The sequence below is a fragment of the Carlito syrichta genome, unplaced genomic scaffold, assembly GCF_000164805.1.
Source record: "Carlito syrichta isolate Samal-C Ts95f unplaced genomic scaffold, Tarsius_syrichta-2.0.1 Scaffold308086, whole genome shotgun sequence".
Classification (NCBI taxonomy): domain Eukaryota; kingdom Metazoa; phylum Chordata; class Mammalia; order Primates; family Tarsiidae; genus Carlito; species Carlito syrichta.
Window position 1 is genome coordinate 114,304 of NW_007252182.1, and position 19,439 is coordinate 133,742.

Here is a 19,439-nt window from a genome sequence, read left to right on the forward strand (position 1 = left end):
TGCTGGGATTACAGGTATGATAGCTGATTCTCACAAAGTGAGGCAGAGAAATGTGGAACAGGATGGGTTGCAAGGATGGAGGATGTGGAGGAAGCTTTTTTTTTTTTTCTTTTTTTTTGAGTTGGAGTCTCACTCTGTCGCCCAGACTGGAGTGCAGTGGCCGCTCCCGGCCACCGCAGCCTCGACCTGCTGGGCTCTGGCGATCCTTCCGCCTCAGCCTTCCAAGTAGCCGGAATTACAGGCGCGCACTACCACGACCAGCTGATTTTTTGATTTACTGTAGAGATGAGGTCTCGCTGCCCAGGCGGGTCTCGAACCCGCGGGCTCAGGCAATCCACTCACCTCAGCCTCCCAAAGGCGCGGGATTACAGGCTGAGCCACCGAGCCCGGCTAGCTTTTTTTTTTAATGGGAGAGATGTGTCTCAAGGCTGATGATGAGAGAAAAGATAATCAAGACTACAGCAGGGAGTGGGGGATGAATCATGCCTCTGCCACTCACAAGCCCTGGGACTCAGGCCATTAATTCACTGCCACTCCCTTCTCTGAAAAGTAGACATCATAAGAGTATCTGCCTTGCTGGGCTGACGTGAGGAGCAGACAAGTTGGTGCGTGCGTGGCTGAGTACGCAGTGCTCGGCCTCAGTCAATGTTATTCCTGTGATCACCCTCCCCTGTGGCTTCCAAAAGGGGCGAGTCAGGTATGCAGGACCCTGTGGTCTGCAAGGCTTCCCAGCTCTGCACATGGCCCTGGTGATCTGGGAGCATCTTTTTTTTTGAACCAGGCCTCACTCTGTCACCCAGGCTGGAGTGCAGTGGCACAATCACAGCAACCGCAGCCTCAACCTCCTGGGCTCAGGAAATCCTTCTGCCTCAGCTTCCCAAGTAGCTGGGACTAGAGGAGCACCATCGCATCTGGCTAATTTTTTTATTTTTTTGGAGAGATACGAGGTCTCACTATGTTGTCCAGTCTGTTCTCAAACTCCTGGGCTCAAGTAATCCTCCCACCTCAGGCTCCCAATGTGCTGGGATTACAGGCATCCAGCCTGGGAGCACCTTGAATTATTACTTTGATCTTCTGCGACAGGCTAAATAAGTGGGATTTTTCTTTTTTTTTTAATCAATAGGAATAGTAGGAACATAAGTAGGTCTACCCCAGAGGTTAGCAGAAGGACAGAGGCAGGATGCTTAGGTGCGTTCAGCCTCCTTCAGCTTATTGGGTCTGGGAGCGTCTGCTCTATCATTGGTCCAAGGTCAGGCTTCCCTAACCCAAGTTCTCTTTGGAGGAGAGAGAGTGGTGGGCCCTTTGCAGCCTGAATTTTTATTGTAAATTAGAGTGAGAAGGGTTGAATAGTGTCCCCTCAAAATTCATGTCCCCTCAAAATTGGCCTTATTTGGAAATAGGGTCTTTGCAGAAGTAATTAAGGCACAGCTCAAGATGAGACCATACAGGATTAGGGTGGCCCTAAATCCAATGGCTGGTGTCCTCATAAGATGAGGAGGGTGCACGGAGACACATACAGAGGAGAAGCCAGGTGGAGACACTTACAGATTGAAGTGGTGAGGCCAAGGAAGGCTAAGGATTGCTGGGAGCTATCAGGAGCTGGAAGAGGTAAGGAATACTTCTTGCCTCCAGCCTTCAGAGGGAGGCTGCCTCTAACAGACATCTTCATCTCAGACTTCTGACCTCCAGAACTGTGGAAGGATCAATTTCTGTCATTTTAAGCCACCAGCATGAGGTCATTTGTTATGGCAGCCCTGGGATACTTGCTTGGCCTAGATCAGTGAAGGAGGACACGGTGTTCCCTGAGGCCAGCCCGGTGACACTGAGTGACCTGAGGGACCCTCTTCAGCTCAGAAAGGCTGGAAGTAGCATGCAGACCAAAGCCTGGACTGAAGTGGGAACACATTTGAGACCGAGTGGGAGGGACTGGTCTTGCTTCCCCCGGGGGAGGCCACCCAACCCAAGACCACTATGGGGCCCACGGGCAGAGCCACTTCAGAGCTGCCATGACTTGATGGACATTCAGACAAACTTTTTAGTTGTAAATATCTTGAAAATACTACTCATGAATGGCCCAAGAATTTTGCTCCCAAGAGTTTGTCTTAAGGAAAAGCTAGAAATTTGGAGGAAGCTTCATTCTCCAGGATGACACTGATAATACTGAAAAACGAGAAAGCATCACAATGTCCAACAGCAAGGAAAATCTTGACCAAATGACAGTATCTCTAAAAGACGGACTATTGAACAGCCAGTGGTAAGATTAGGAAGTGTTTAATATTTACAAAGAGCATTTAATGATGTGGGAGACGGTAGTGGTATAATAAGTGGGGAAAAACTGGTTATAAAATGATACAATATGATGGCAATCATGAAAAAATGCACAAGGAAGACAAAAAATGTCAAAATGTCAAAGTGGTCTCTAGACGGAGGAACAATAGTGCTTTAAAAAAATTTCTTTATACTTTCTGTACTTTTAAAATGGTTTACTATGTACATGGATTACTTCCATAATCAAGAAAAAAGTAAAATCCTTTAAAATGCAGTGTACATGGTTTCCATTTTTATTTGCTCTGATGAATGACTGCACATCAGTGAGTCTTGAGTTACGCTAACTACTTAGGCCGGTCACAAGACACACACATACAGAGAGGTCACACAGGCTGTGCCAGACTGGCTGTCGCAGATGTACATCAGGTTACACAGGAGGAATTGTCGCCACCAAGTGCTGGGACACAGTTGGGCAGGCTGCCTCTCCGGCCCATCGCTGTCTTTCACGGAGGTCTGTGTGTTGAGCTGGTGACACAACGTCCACTGGCATCTCTGTGGTGGCCTCCAGGCAGTGGAGAGTGCCTAGGGCCATATCTGCTCTGGCTCCCCTGCTCACCCACCACAGCCTTGGCCTTGGCACCTCCAGCTCCCTTCTGCACCCTGAATCTACTTGGGCCCAGCCCCCCGCTCTCCGGCCTCCCTCTGCTCCACACACCTAGGACAGACCGAGAGTTCAGTGGACGCCGTCCTGATAGGAACTGTGCCCAGACACAGGATGGAAGGAAGTGGGAGATGTGACCATGACATCACACACAAGCTTGATCTTTACAGACAGGGCCTCTGTGTCTCCAAGAACGCTATGGGGATGGTGCCCGAGAGACGTGTGGGCTATGTGGAGCCCTCAAGGGCACAGCTGCTGGGAGAAGACAGACAGGGTATGGGACCTGTGCCCGCTAGGGGCAGGTCAGACAGCAGAGCTAGGAGGGTGGATGGGGATGTGTCCAACACGGTGCTAGATTGCTGAGAAGTCACAAGGATACACACCTGGGGAGCATGCCCCTCTCCCAGCTCATTCGCACGGTGGGTTAGATACAGCTAGATAGAAGTGGAAATATACTTTTTGAAGGGAGGACCTTTCCTGGTTGTTGGATACACAGTGACACAGACTCCTGGGTTCGGCATGCTCTGGGGAGGGCCATGCGACAGTGAGGGACTCCCTATTGCTACACTCTGTACAGGGCAGCCGGCCCCTGGCGGCAGTCATGGGCTTGCCTTCAACCCCTTCCGCCTTGGCGAGCTCTTGGGCCCCGGTGAAATGGGGGCTATGAAGACAAGAGGGTGGGAGGGGGTCCCCTTGGCCCCGGGGGCACCCCAAGTGGGGGCTACATGATGTTGCACTGGGTGGCCCCACAACAATCCTTGATGAGTGCCAGCCCCGTCTTGGCCACTGTGGGCTTGCTAGGTGGGGGCTCTGCTTTCTTCTCTGCCCGGGAGCCTGCAGTAAGGTGGAGGCATAGCGGGAGAGAGGGAGAAAGGAAGAGAGACAGAGAGAGGTGAGGTGTGGGGAGCCCTGACCATCTGCAGCCCAGCCCCACCCTCACCCCTGGCCAGGTCTTGTTCCAGGCCCTGTTCAGGTGGTGTGGAGAGCTGATGTGCATTTTATGTGGTCCTGGTGACTGTTCCCATGTCCCTGGGGGCTTACTGGCTTTCGGGTCTCAGCTTCTGAACATAGCTTTTAGTCCTTCTCTTAGTCAGCTCTCCTCACCGTTGTACCTCCAAGTCTAACACAGGGCCTGACATTCAAGAAGTATTTGGTAAATGGATAAATGGGAAATTTTTTTCAAGTCACTTTAATCTGAGGTCTCATATTTTTCTTTTTTTTGAGTCAAGATCTCACTCTGTTGCCCAGGCTGCTGTGCAGTGGCTCCACTCATGGTTCACTGAAGCCTCAAACTCCTGGGCTCAGGTGATCTACCACCTCAGTCTCTCAAGTAGCTGGAACTACAGGCTCGCACCACCAGGCCTGGCTAATTTTTTTATTTTATTTTTTTTAGACATGAAGTCTTACTATGTTTCCCAGGCTGGTCTCAAACTCCAGGACTCAAGCAATCCTCCCACCTCAGCCTCTCAGCGTGCTGGGATTACAAGCATGAGCCACCTCACACAGACTGAGGACTTATTTTTCAATTCTTGAAAATGCTCAAATGTTATCTTTTCAGATACCTCCATGCCCCATTCTCTGTTTTATCTCCTCCTAGAATGCCTATCAGATGTAAGTTGGACCTTCTCATTCTATCCTCTGTTTCATAACTTCTTTTTTGTGTTTCCCATCCCTCTTTCTCCGTACTACATTCTGCATAATTTTCCAAAATCTACCTTCCAGTTCAAGAATCCTCCCTTCAGCTGTGTCTCTGTATTTACTCCCTTGAGTTTTTACTTCATTGACAATAAATTTTTTAAAAGGTTATTAAACTTTTTAAAAGTCTGCCTATTATTTTTTCATAGCATGCTGCTATTTCATTTCGGTTTTTATCTCTTTCTTTTACTCTTTAATAATTTAAATATACTTAGTTAATCATATCTTTTAAATAGTTCTGTTATTTCTAGTTTTGGGGAGGACATTCTCTATGTTGCATCTACTAATTCCCCTCGCAGTGATTCAGTTAGTCATATGTTTTCAACTTTTACTTAGAGCTCATCTTCATAGAGGCTGTTTTTTCTATGGGAGTGCTGTGTACCATGGAATGCAGAAGAATCTCGACTGAGCGGTTTTTCTAGTATTGTGGTACTGCCTCTCCCTGAGAGTTCACTAGTTTTAGAGTAGTTTTTTCAACTTGGGATTCCAGCACCAGTTGAGTTGTATAAACTTGCCCCCTTGCATGTGGTGCAGGCTTGGTGTTTTGACTTCTTGCCAGAACATTTTTGGATTTTTTTCCCCCCCATCCATAACCCTACACAGAAGGCAAGTTTCCCTGTTTCTTCTCCATGCTGCTAGGTGTGGTTTTTCTACTTTGCCTTTCCTGGAAGAGACAGTCCACTGACAGTGGTGGCTTTGGGCAGCAATCATGTGCCTTGTGGTTTTAGGGGCCTCTAGAAGGGAACGTGGCCTTTATCTTCACTTACTCCTCACACTCTAAGCCATGTTTTCACACTCTAAGCCAGTGTTTTCAGAGGACATTAATGGATGGCTTGTGATTGTACAGATAATGGCAGCTTTTAGTTTTTGTCTTCCTAGAAAGACTTCAGTCCCTCTTCCTCTGGCAACAGCTCATGTCCCTATGGCTGCAAGAACGGGCATGTTACACAAACCTGGACAATCACAGTATTCCCAGCCTCTTGGTGATGATAATGGGTCTAAGAGGTGGGGACACGATCCAAGAAGGTACTAGGAAAAAGAATCTGTGGTACTGCCTCAGAGCTTCTGACTTATAGTTCTGGGGTTCTGGGCCCATGGAGAAGGCCTGTGTGGTGGGAGAAAATGAAGCTAACATGCAAAGAAGGATAAAAATGAGAAATGGGAGGAAAGGGGGGAACTAATAGTATTCAGTCCCTGGGGTCCTAGTTCTTGTTGCTCTTTCTTCCACAAATCCCCCTCCCCCCCTTTTTTTCACTTAGACCAATTTGGACTGGACATCCATTTCTTATAACTGAAAGAGGCCTCATTAATGCAGCAGTCAGACACATTTAAAAACACTGGGTCAACAAAGAGAAGAAAGTTTCTTGACAGTAGGATCCATTAACATTTTAATATCCTAATAGACACTGGGACCTTCCAAACACAGGGTCAAGTACGCAGCATTTCACAAAATCATTTCACACAGAATGTTTTTGCTCTGGGTATCTTATAAGGCTAAGATTCTGAGAAGTGTGCCTCTAGCTCCTCCAGAGATTCCAGCCCCCAAAGAAGTTAGAGCTCCCTGAGCCTCAGTGGCCACCCAGTTCCTTCCACAAAATGCACTAAATCACGTGATTTGGGAGGGACAACTGTTGCCAGGATCAGCTACATAGTTTGCAGAGTTCAATGCAAAATGAAGACACAGGGTCTTTGTTCCAAAATTATTAAGAATTTCAAGAGATCAATAGAAAAACCAGGCATGGTGCCCATCTAGGTGTGGGGCCCTAGGGAACTACACAGGTTGTAGGTTCATGAATCTGGCCCTGCCTACTGTCATCCTGTGTTCAAGTTCGCTCTCTAGAAAGTATTTTGTTGTGCCCTCTTTGGCTCCCAGACCACTTTGAAATAGCCTTTGCTCTTTCATGGGGGGCAGGGGGCAGGAATATGTATGTACTCACTGGCCGGAGATTTGGTTACTTTGTCTAGAGGTTTTAACTTGATTCTCAGGAAATCGGCCATTTCTTTGTCTTCTTCTTGCTCCCTGTGGATGCAGATTTGTAAGAGAAAAGGCAGGTGCAGTGAGCAAGTAAAACATCAAGGAACCAAAAGAAATGAAGCAAGAGTGTCAGGCTTTGTAGATGGAGCACATATGTTGTTGTGTGTTATATGTGTATGGTATAGGTGTGCTACATTTGATGAATCTGCTCTAAACCAGAGACACATCAACAAGCCTACCCAGCGCTAGGGTGAGACCTCAGGGAAGAGGCAGGGACATCACAGTGCCCAGTCTCCCTACTGGGGGTTCAATGGGCTAGGCAATACCTCTCCTTACCCTAGTCCTTTAAGCCTCCCTATTCACCTGTGCTACAAGGTATGTGGCTGGTCTCAGGGAGCAAGGCACCTTAGCTCTTTCAAGGGTCACCTGGATAAAGTTGGTGGGTCCAGCTTGGGTGAGCTAGGCAAGGTACATCCCAGAGACCTTGGAGAGGGGTCTCTGGGGACACAGAGAATCAGAAAGTTGCCCTCTGGGATAGAAGGGGCCCTGATGGCCTCTCTCCTTCTGGAGGGCTCCAAAAGACTTTGCACTGGGACAAAAATATTTAAGAATCAACACCACAGCTTCCCCATGCCCAGCTTCCTCAGGAGTCTTCAGTGGCTCTGCGGCTCCAGGGCCTGTGGTTATCCAAGTCAAGATGGCAGGTACAAATAGGAGACCCTAATAGCCAGGCAATGGCATTGGAGCCACTAAGGAGGAAGGAAAGGGAAGGAAAAGCTGGAAAGTTGAGAGGGGAGGGATGGGAAGCAAATCAGCATAAGGGGAAGAGTTTTTGTAGCAGCCAACAGGAGAAGTTTCAAGAAGCTGTCTTGATGAGGGAGGATGTTGGAAGTTCTGCCATGTGTCATGGGATGTGATTCCTCCCTGGTCACCTCCTTGAACAACAACCACTTAAGATGTACAGACTTTGCAAGACTTTTTGGAGACAGATTTTAGTTTCTCTGGAATATGAAATGGGTCCTCAGACCAGAAGGCTGGGGTTCATTTGGGCCCAGTGTCCCAGGACCGTTGGCCGGGGTCATGCCAGTGAGGCACAGCTGTGAATCCCAGGAGTAGACCAGGGGTTCCAGGAGGGAGCTGAGGGTTGGGGTCTGGCATGCGGCCCACTCACCTCAACCGCTCGACCTCTGCGTCATCCACCAAGAAATCTCTCTTCTGCACCAGTTTGTGGATCTTCTGGATAAGCTCATCTTCTCTCTGCTTCTGCAGCTTGGTTTTTTCTTTTTCTGGGAAGAAGAAAACATCCACAAAGAAACAGATGTGGGCAACTGCCGAAAGCACTTAAATTGCGGGGCAGTGTGGGAATCCTGGCTCTACCATTCCCCTGCTGGGTAAACTCAAAGGAGTAACATGACCTCTTCAAGCATCAGTTTCCTCATCTGTAAAATACACACAGTGAGGCTGAAAATGCAGGCATGTGAATAAATGACTTAGCAGAGAGCTTGGCCTTGACCAGGAGCTCTCTGTCAATGGTTACAACCCAGCAAGGGGCTTCTGAGGAAGGCAAAGGGTGAGGAGGGGCTCGGGGCGGGGGTACTGGGAGGGAATCCCTCTGCGGTGAGGGAAACCCATTTGCCAGAAGAAAGTCATCAATGGTGATGACATTAGCCCTGTCCCAGACACCAAGGACTAGGACACAAAGGAGAAATGAAAAGAAAGAGAGGGCTTGAAGATGAGGCTTGAGAAAATGAGGAGACAAAAACATAAACCCACTTTAGACATCTGCTCAGACCCCTTTGGAATAAAAACTAAGGGACCGCTCATCCATCTGCCTGCCTAGGACCAATATTGACAATTTCTTCTCGATTTGGAAGCAGAACCAGAGGTGAGGAAACTAATATTTGGAGAGGAGAGAAAGTTTCACCATTCACCAGAAGGCCGCTGCAGGAAGAAGGGCAGGGGAATTTTAGCCGCCCTGATCCCAGCCATTGCTGCACTGGACAACAGTGGCAGCTCTCCCGCCATGGTGGGTCCCTGGGGTCGGGCTCCCCAAGTCACACATGAGTACCACAGAGCCCCTCCCTGCCCTCACCCAGTGAATGCCAGCACCACACACTCACCAGGGCACCCGCTCACTCCAGCTCTCTGGGGAGTCCATGTTGTGGCTTTCCTCTGAAGTACCCATCGACAGCACCCGATATTCCCAAGTGTCCTCCATTGCTCCCCGGATCTTGGCCAGAATCGCCAGACAACTTGCTGGGCCCCCAGCACCTGCAAACCTCTGTCCCCTGGTGATTCATTCATGTTTTCTGTCTCTCGCCAGTAGCGGCATCCCCCAGTCTCCCTCAGATACTCAGATACTCCCTCAAGTGACTCCCGGGAGAAGCCACCAACTCCCAGAGGTGGACTGTGTCAGCTTACAGCCCCGTGACTGGCCCGGGCTCCAGGTCACTGGCCAACGCTGCTCAACTGCATTTGTGTGCCCCATATCTTTCCTTATCAATGGCCCCCACTTGGCTGCAGGTGCCACTCATCTGTCTCAGGCACTACCCACCTATCTCAGGTACCACCCACCTACCTACAGGTGCCATCCACCTGTCTCCAGGAACCACTCACCTGTCTGCAGATACCACCCATCTGTCTCTAGATACTACCAAACTATCTCTGCAGATACCACCCATCTGTCTCTAGATACTACCAACCACCTGTCTCCAGGCACCACCCACCTACCTGCAGGCATCATCCACCAGCCTCCTGGCACCACCCACTTGTCTGCAAGCACCACCCACCTGTCTCAGGCACCACCTACCTACCTGCAGGCTCCACCCACCTGTCTCAGGCACCACCCACCTACCTTGACAATGTGATCCTTTTGTTTTCCACTGTTACCCACCTACTTGCCTTTGAGAACCCCCAGCCTGCCACCTTTACTCCTGCTTGCTAGCATCCCACACCTGATTCCTAATGCCCCCATGTGCCTGCCACACGACCATTCAGCTTGCCTCCCACCTCCTCTGGGCCTCTCCTGAACCCACACCATCACCATTTCTCCCTGGGCCTTGCTGTGGCCTCCCAATTGGACTTCCTATCCTGGAGCTCCTGTCACACCCGTGAGCCCTCCAGTAGAACCGCACGGTTCTTTCCTAGCTGTGTGGCTCTGGGCAAGCCCCTCAATCTCTCTGCACATCTCTCAACACAGATCATTATAAAGCGGTTTCAAGTTTGAAGAGGTATATACCAGTGAAATACCTAGCTTACTGCCTGGTGCATAGTCAGGGCTCATGAAAAGTTAGCTGCTCTGATGACACACTAGTAGTTTACACTGTCACTGTTGTTTGAATGATTAAATGCCCTCTAGATTAAATATTTATTGAACAAGGTACAAAAAAAATGTACTTATTTAATAAAGGAAAAGCAAATATGATAAGTGTATACATGGTATGTGCTTAATAAATTGCAGCTATTACAACTATTTTTATTACCACAAACTTTAATCTAGACTTCTTCACCTTGGCATGACTGGCATTTGGGACCAGATCATTCTCCAGTGCAGAAGTCTGTCCTGTGCACTGAAGGGTGTTTGGCAGCAACTCTGTTCTTTACCTGCTGCATGCCAGAAGCATCGGCTCCCCCAAGTCGTGACAATTAAAAATATCTCCGTGGACAGGCACAGTGGCTCATACCTGAAATCCCAGCACTTTGGGAGGAGAAAGGAGTGCTTGAGCCAGGAGTTTGAGACCCTAGTGAGACCTTGTCTCTATAAAAAAATCAAAAAATTAGCCAGGCATGTTGGTGCATGCCTGTAGTCCCAGCTATTCGAGAGGCTGAGGTGGGAGGATCACCTAAGCCCAGAAGGTTGAGGCTGCGGTAAGCTGTGATTGTGCCACTGCGCTCCAGTCTGGACCATAGAGTTAGATTCTGACTCAAAAAAAGTCTCCAGACATTGTCAAATGTCCTCTGGGGAACAAAATTGCCCCCAGTTGAACTTTAATCCCTTAAACCACTGACTGACAGCTTTAATTCTTGTCAAAGATTGAGCTAAGCCCCTCGGCTCGTATCGTCTCACTGATCACTGTGATGTCGACACCCAATGAGTGAGGCCCTACTAATATTACTACCCCATTTTCTATCTTTCTTTGTTTCTTTGTTTTTTTGAGTTGGAGTCTCACTCCGTCGCCCAGGTTGGAGTGCAGTGGCATGCTCACGGTCACCCCAGCGTCGACCTGTTGGGCTCTGGCAATCCTTCCGCCTCAGTCTTCCAAGTAGCTGTAACTACAGGCGCACGCTACTACACCCGGCTAAATTTTTGATTTATTGTAGAGATGAGGTCTCGCCAAGTTGCCCAGGCTGGTCTCGAACCCATGGGCGCAGGCAATCCGCTCACCTTGGCCTCCCAAAGTGCTGGGATTACAGGCTGAGCCACCATGCCTGGCCTCCCATTTTCAGAAGAGGGAACATGGAGTCTGAGAGAAGTAAAGTGACATGCCCAAGGTCAAGAAGATGGGCAGAATTAGGACTTGAACATGAGCCTGCCTGACTTGAAGCTGTGTTTGAACCATGTGGTCAGGGAGCACTCCTTGCACTGCAAGAGCGAGGCCACACCAGGAGGAGGCAAGAACTCTGTCCTCCAGACCCCAGGGGTACTCATGGGCTGGGCTGGGGTCCTGAGCAGCCACATGACACAAGGCAACACCACAAATGGTTACCTGAGATGGCGACCAAGTTTTGCAGCTCCTGCTTCAAGTCCATGATGTCTTTGCAGAGCTGGATGTCGTCCATCCTGGAGAAACAGGACACCGTGCGACAGTGGGTTAGCTTGGCAGAGCACTGCACCCTGAGCATCCCCCCGGCTAGAATGGAGTGCCACAGAACTGGGTTATCCTTTGTAAGTGAGAGACCCAAGAGATTCAAAAAACTCTAAGAGAACTATTACTATATGAATTCCTACCCCACGTTCACTGTATTTGTTTGCAGTGTTTGTACTTAGAACTTTGTGAAGTTTAATTTTTGTTTGTCTCATAAAATAACTGATTGCTTCCGCAACTGCTGCTAGCAGTGTGTGAATGTTAAGCAATAAGCCCCTCCCGGACATTCCTTTGCTTAGATAACAGTAGACTGGTGGTACCAGCCACCCCCTGCCGTAGGTTCTGCATTGTTTAACCTCCTGCCTGCTTGCTAAACCTAGCTTATCTGACATTCCACCCTGCCCATTTAGCACCTCCCCATCAATCACAGGTAGCTGAGCAGACCAGACCAATCCCAAGTGTCCCCGTACCCATTAGGAGAAATTACCCAATCATGTAAAAACAAGTTTAAAGTTCTTTCCCCTCCCTCTGTAATTGTGCATAAAAACTGCTTGCCATACTGGATCTAGGCTCTCGTTCCTGAAGCCATAGCCGGCTTCACACATGAGCCCAGACTCGAGCCTGAATAAAGACCCTTGTGTGTTTGCATCAGAGCTGGCTCTTTGGTGGTCTCTCGGATTTTGAATTTTGGGTTTAACATTTGGAGGCCCCAGCGAGATTCCAGAGACCTCCAACCCCAGCCTGCAGGGTCTCAATATGGGTGAGTGCACAGTATTGTCTGTCTGTCTGCATATTTGTTACTTGTTTGTTAGCGCGCTTCTTGTAGGATATCGATATCCATTTTATAAGGTCAGAAGAAGGCTGAGCGGATGCGCTCTTGGGCCGCTGGCCAGGGGTCTTGGGAGACGTCTCTCGATCCCAGAGGGAGCCCAGGCGCTGGGAAGCGCAGGCTCAGAGGGAGCCCAGGCGCTGGGAAGCGCAGGCTCAGAGGGAGCCCAGGTGCTGGGAAGCACAGGCTCAGAGGGGTTCCAGGCGTGAGAGGCGCGGACTCAGTAGCTCTCGGACGCATTGGTGGGCCGGAGAGAGGGGGTCATCTGGTATGCCCCCATTCGGAGGATAGCACTGTTCTCATATCGAAGGTAGCCCAGCACCGAGAGGTGTGGGCTTGCCTTCAGATCGGTTTTGTCTTTGTCTCTATGGCCGGAGGAAAGTGTATTTTTGTGTTGGTTGCGTTTTTTTTTATTTTATCTGCTGTGTTTGTGTGTGTGTTACTGTGGACGGAAAACATGGAACAGAGACTGACTCTAACTCGGCTGATTATTTCTCAGACGTAAAGTAAAGCTGATAATCAGAATGAAATCATTTGCAAAAAAAAAAGGGGCCATCCTTCAATGTAGGATGGCCACCTGAGAGCACTTTCTCACTAAGTTTTGCTTTGCAGGTTAAGCATACTATCTTCCTGATTTCCGTTATAGCCGCCCAAATCAGGTACGTAACTGATAACACGCCCTCCCCACCCCCCCACCCCCCCATGGGCCAAATCTTTTATTCCACCCAAACAGGGCCGACACTCAGAGTCCTGGCCTCACAGGAAACAAAGCCTGGCCTGGGCCGGGGCGCAGCGCGGCAACCCTTGCCCCACCCCCCTGCGAGCGGGGCAGAGCCTTCGAGCCATAGTCTGCAGCCCTGGGGGCCTGGGACGCTGTGCCCAGGACCTGCCCCGCTCTCGGCAGAGAGGAAACTGAGAACAAAGAGGATTAATGAGCATGAGCAAATCAGTAAAAAAAAAAACAAAAAACCTTCAAGGTGAGTATAAAAGCTTACAAATTCTAAATACTGCTGCAAAAGAATTTCTGCTAATAACTAGTTCTATCATTTCATTTAAAAAATATATCCTAGAATCTTCAGTCAAAATAAGTAATATAAGCAATATAAGATATATTTAACCAATAATATAGAGTATGTTTTTAATAATTATATAAAAATATTATATAATACATTTTTGTTCTATAATAGAATGGCTGGTTACAGAAAGCATAGAACAAAAATAGAAAGTTAAAACATGTCAAAGAATGGTATGAGTTCATCGAACATGTTAGGTAAAAGTTAATGGAAACAAATAAAAGAAATTCTGTAAACACTCAAGGCTAAAAAAGGGGCTCCACATAGTCTGCGTTGGGGGTATACCAACCTATCAATTGCTAACAGGTGTCTGTCACTTTGAATCTGCTAAAAAGCTGGTTAAGTTATTGTGCTTTGTTTAATGGGACATGTGGTCTTCTAAAAACTTAATTGGCGCATATTTCTCAATGTCATCTTGTCTCCTCTTATTTAAGTGGTGTCTTCTCCCAACCCGTTGGCGCTGTTAAAATTTCTGCCTTTTGTTGTTAAGGTTGTGGAAAATTGCCTGTTGCATATAAGAAGTGTTACTGGTTATCTTAAATTCTTTCCGGGGACCACTCCCCCTCCTTTCCTTAGCCTGCATTCTCCTTCGTAAATTCTGAAGGAGCTCATTCTAATCCACCTGTAAAGAAATGGAAAAATGTCTTTTATATGCTCTTAAATGTCTCTTAGCCTTTTGCTAACTCAATGTAAGTTAATGCTGGCCTTAGGGAAAAAAAAATTAATTTTGTGATCTTTCTCTGGCAACTAAGGGAATGAATAGGCTGTTCTCGTTTTCAAATGCTAAAAGCCAGGTTAATTGAAAGTAAGTCCGTTTCTGAAGGTTTAGGCCTTGCCTAAAATCGTAATCAACTGCTTGTCCCTGTAAAACTGTTAGGAAGTCTCTCAGAGTCTTGTAATGTATGCTGAGTCTCTACGTTATACTGTAATGCTAAGTAACACTAATGCTTGCGTTTTTTGGCTATGCTCATTTAATTGTCCACATCTTACGACTAAGGCTGCTGTTTAGTAATTCATGAGAATTTTTGACAATTTTGCCTGTTCATAATTAGGAATAAGTAGGAACAGATCATTTTACATCTTCGTGGTCTGTTCACTCTAAAAAGGTTTTATACCAGGCCGTTTTTGTAGACATCATTGGAAAGTCATAAAGCCAAAGGAAAAAAAAAAAAAAAAAGGAGAAGAACTCCAAAATGAGCACCAGCCAAAGGAAAGGTAAACAAATTGGCAGTTGCCACTAAAGGCAAAAGCTCCAGCCACCCAAAAGAGGCCTAATAAGGATAAATCTGCTAAGGGGATGGTATCAGCTGCTATAAATGTGGTCAATCTAGGCACCTGAAACACAATTGTTCTTAATAGCCTAAGCCCCCAGGACTTTGTCCAATATCTGGACTAAAAAGTCACTGAAAGAGATGGTGCGGCCTCTCCTGAAGGGGAGGGGAAACACCTAGCTCAACGATAGTGGCTGTTGACTGAAGGGGGAGGGGCACGGCCCAGTGCAGCACTCTGTATGCCATCCACCCAGAGAATCCTTGGGTCTAAATAAATGTGGCTGGGGTCCAAATTAATTTCTTAATTAATACTAAGGCTAAGTTTTTAGCCCTTGTGCTCATACTGAACTTCTTCCTCCTAAAACCTGCTCACCAGTGGAATTAAAAATGTTCCAAAAACTAAATGTTTCACCTAACAATTATTAAAAGATAAATTCAAATTATCACTGTAAAAGGTTATCTATAAATAAATAAAAAGGAAAGCAAAAGGCAAAGGAAAAATATAAAAAGGCTGTTGATATAAAAATAAGGTTTTAGCAGGGAAAACAAAAAAAGGAAGGAATGTAAATATATATATATATATTTATCTAAGAGGAAATCGTATCTGGTACATTTCTCTCCAATAATAAAATAGATAGCTATGAAAATTTTTAAAAGGGGGTACAGAACAAAAATAAAATGATATGAGCACACCAAAAATGGTATAAGAAAAGTTTAAGAAAAATATACATACAAAGGAAATTCTATAAACAATCTAGGCATAATAAAGTCTTTTTTTAAATGCAAGTCTCCAAACATTTTCAGATTTCTCTTCAAATTTTATATAGAATTTACTTAAATGCCTAGTTCAAATTATAGTCTAAAACAATCTGTCAGGCTACCATTATAGTCCAGAAATACAAAAGCTGGTACTTGTAATAAAGCCACAGAAGTTAAAGTTTATCATTTAAGTTATGCTAATAACTGCAGGCCTGGTAGTTTTTATATGAAAAGATAATCAGCCACTGCCTACAACTGTCAAAATGTAGGCCTGACTTTATTCCTTTTATTAAGCTAAAATCCAGTAATTTCATGCCCACATAATGGTCATGCAAAACTTCCAGCCAGTGCCTGCAAATAATGCCACTGCTAAACGCCTCCAGTCAGACAGAGGGAGATTTTTCGATCACTGGCTAGGCAGGACTGCACCCATTATCAGCTCTGAAGAAATTACAGAAGATGGACCTTCAGCCCTCAGCACCCCAAATAATTATGGGATCGAAAAATCTTTAAAAAATAAAGAATTGAGGCAGGGTAACTAGCACAGGTTAGACATAAATAAATTTCCTATAGATAGGTTCTAAGAGGCGTTCAAACATTTCTACTGCAGGCCAAGTGGCAACCTGTCCCACCCCTTGGCAAATCCAAGGAAAACTCCATCCGATAAAACTAGAACAGTATAATTTCAATTTGCAGGTTAGCATAATAATCACTAGAAATCCTTTGGAAATATAAATTAACTAAACATAGGTATTTGGTATTTCATCACTCAGGATCCAAATCCCTGAAATGAACTTTGTTAAACCTATAAAATTGTTTAATGGTAGGCCTCTGAAGGAAAGGGGGGGCCACAAACATAAATGCTCATAAGAAAATGTGTTGTCTATTTGAAATAAATTTTAATCACAGTTTATGAGCTTATTTCCCTAGACACTTCTTGAACCAGAAGAAATTCAAACATCCAAGGGAAGTAAGTGCTGCTAAAAATTGAAAAAGGAAGAACCCAATCAGCGACTATAAAAAAAAAAAAAATGGGGGGGACCCTAAGTGTGGTCCTGTTCCTATAGTAGTCTAGAGAATTTAAATACCTAACTTCTCTATGAAGTCTCAAAGGGGGGTGAACAAAAGCCCCTGCTAAGGGAAAAGGCCCCAAAACAGGCCTTTAAATAAAGTAAACAGGCATCCTAACTCTTCTTGTTAGGGGCATACAGGCAAACTTAAAAGAATTTGAAAGTCTTGCCTTAGAGCAACAAATGCAAGCCTTAAGTTCAGTCCTAAGCGCCATCCATTGTTAAGACAAAGTCCAATTAGCCGCCCCCTTCTTTGTTACAAGAGAGCAAAGTTTTTTTTTTAGTTGTTGTTTTTGTTGTTTTTTCTTTCTTCTTTTTTTTCTTTTCAAAATCGTTAAACTGTAATTTTGGCTAAATAAGACTTTTTTTTATGAAATGGCCAGTCTCTGGGCCATTTGGCCTTTCTTAAACAAAACCTGCCAGTGTGGGCCTTTAAAGTTGCAATTTGCCTTTCAAAGGGAAATACCTCTAACTGCTATCAACCTTTCCTTCTTGCTGCTGGGCTATTGGCAGCCCAGGTGAGGCCAGCTGCTGATCCTGAACCAGTTACATGTTTTTGTGTTTATTCACTCAATCATACAAGAAATGTATTTAAGCATTTGCCGCATCCTGCCACAGGATGAGTGGAGAATAACCTGGTCTTCACTCTCTAGCATATCAATTATTATAAAAGTATGTCACACCTATTATAAAAACAAAGGAAACTGTTGTCTCTTGCCAATGTTTACCTGTTTTAAATTCTCAATTTAAGCTATAACCTAACTACATGTCTCTAATGTTTTCAATATAATAATATAATAATTCTACTTTTAATAATTACCGGGCTTCTTGCTTAATATCTACCTTTAAGTCTCTAAGTACAGAAAGCCCTTATCAGGATGGATGATGGCTGCAAATGTTAATGCCTGGAGGAACTAACCCTAGTCATGGGACTAGGCACCTGTCAGCACCTGTTTGCCCCTTCAATGATACGGAAAAGGACTGGCCGCTCATCCAGCAACATACTTCATTTCCTGAAATGAAGAGACTGTGCTTATAACTCTAAGGTGGACTATCCTGTGCCTGGTAAAAGAATATATTAGTGACTGGGGATTTTAATGACTATACACTTGCCACAGCTAGGTGTCATTCCAATGGATAGGTGCCTCCAGTACTGTCCATTAAGTACGGCGTCCAGCAGATTATTCAGCCTCATCTATGGAGAGCTCTTGCAGCCCTTCAGCCAGGCAGCCTGTCTAAATCCGTTGGACAAACTCAGTTATACCATATTAGCATACTTGCAATCTCCTTATATATTTCTTATTTAGAATGAATATCAAACTGTTAAAATTATTTATCGTGCTAATGTTTATAAGATATCTTGTACTGAATGCATTTTACTAATTGTTTAACCAATGCCTTTTGTAAGAAATTTGTCATTCTCAAGCAACTCCCCTATTTAATGGTCCCCATATCTTTGTCATCCTGTTAATATGCTGAAATGGTTTACAAACATTATATAAGGTTAATGCTGTGTTAGAAAGACAGAAAATTTTTTTAGCTACTTAATTTTAACAATTATAGTATTAATAGCTTCAGTAACAGTTTCAGTACTACTACTTCAGTAACAGTTTCAGCTGTAGCTCTAAGAAAGTTCATACAGCTACCTTTGCTAATCAGTTATCTAAGAATATTTCTATTGCATTGGCTACTCAAGAAATTGTAGATCAAAAGTTAAAAAGTAAAGTTAATGCTTTAAAGAAGACGGTTTTAGCAGTAAAACAAGAGCTTGCAACTTTAAAAATAAAATTGGCTCTCTGATGTCACTCTGAGTTTAAGTGAATTTGCCTCACTCCTTTGGAGGTGAATAAGTCTGTCCATACTTGGGACAAGATAAAGAATCATATCCTTAAAATTTAAAATCATTCAGACTTAAATATAGACCTCACTAAATTACATCAAGACATACAGGACATAAGTTGCTAAAAAGCAGTTCCGGTCCTATAAATTGACTAGCTCCATATTTAATCACTTCTCATTGTTTGTTAATCAAAAGTCATTAATGTCTATACTTATTAATGTAAGAATTTGCGGGACAGTAATTCTTGTCTTGCTGTGCCTATTTCCAGTTATTTCCAGAGTACTGAAAATGAACATTTCTCAGCTTAACACCGAGTTTCATGGTTTTATGCTAAAATAATAAATAAAAGAAAAGGGGAGATGTTGGGAGCCGGCCACAGAGGCCCACTGAGCGTTAGGGATCAGGGAGGGCCGTAGACCCCGAGACCGCTAGGACGTGTTCGGGAGCCATTGACCCCATTTTTCTCCTCTTTTTACCATGAAATACAAGTAACCTAAAGAAACTCTGCTGATCTAAGCTGAAAGCTCTGTAACTGTAACAGGCATGGCTTACTCTGAAAACCTATTGCTCCTGTTTCCCATAAAACTGTGGTTTCGGCTTACAAATTAAATATAATTTAAATTCAGGTCACATTTTAGAGCCTTTTATATGGTACAAGCTTCTTTATACAATTTAACAGTATATTTGTAAAATTAGTATATACTTATATGGAGCTGTTTCAAGCTTTTCAATAATAAAGTTGTCAAAAATGGCTCAGCACAAAGTTTGGGCCACACTCCTGAGAGCCCAGCACATACTTTAGACTAGGCTGCATTCTTTTAGGCCAGCCTTAACTACAATTAATGTAAGGTTTCAATTATTATAAAATAGGTCATGCTAACATCAAAGAATCATGTTAGTTCAAGCATAACCAATCATAATATTTTAAGGTTTAATAAGATACAGTTAATTTTACAGATTTCATTGTCTCTATTTCCTACTATTGTAATTTTAGAGAACAAGAGCAACAACTCAATTGGTTTAAAGCATGATTTAACCGCACCCCCTGGTTTACTACATTAATGTTCACCGTAGTTGGCCCTTTAGTTGTTTTAATTCTCCTACTTATTTTCGGGCCTTGCATCATCAACAAACTTGTAGCCTTTGTTAAAAATCAAGTCAGCACTGTTCAACTCATGGTACTCGGGCACCAG

General features: G+C 45.0%; 1 protein-coding gene across 1 annotated transcript in view; it reads right to left on the reverse strand.

Annotated features, from left to right (window-relative positions):
- Positions 1-2,255: 2,255 nt before the first annotated feature.
- Positions 2,256-19,439, reverse strand: part of CUNH16orf45 (chromosome unknown C16orf45 homolog) — a 166,140-nt gene continuing 148,956 nt past the window's right edge. Inside the window, exons 3-6 of the mRNA XM_008064852.2 lie at positions 11,306-11,379; positions 7,771-7,885; positions 6,562-6,644; positions 2,256-3,763 (exon numbers count right to left, since the gene is read on the reverse strand). Coding sequence (XP_008063043.1) covers positions 3,651-3,763; positions 6,562-6,644; positions 7,771-7,885; positions 11,306-11,379 — 385 coding nt within the window. The 3' untranslated portion in view covers positions 2,256-3,650. The remainder of the gene's footprint in view (positions 3,764-6,561; positions 6,645-7,770; positions 7,886-11,305; positions 11,380-19,439) is intronic.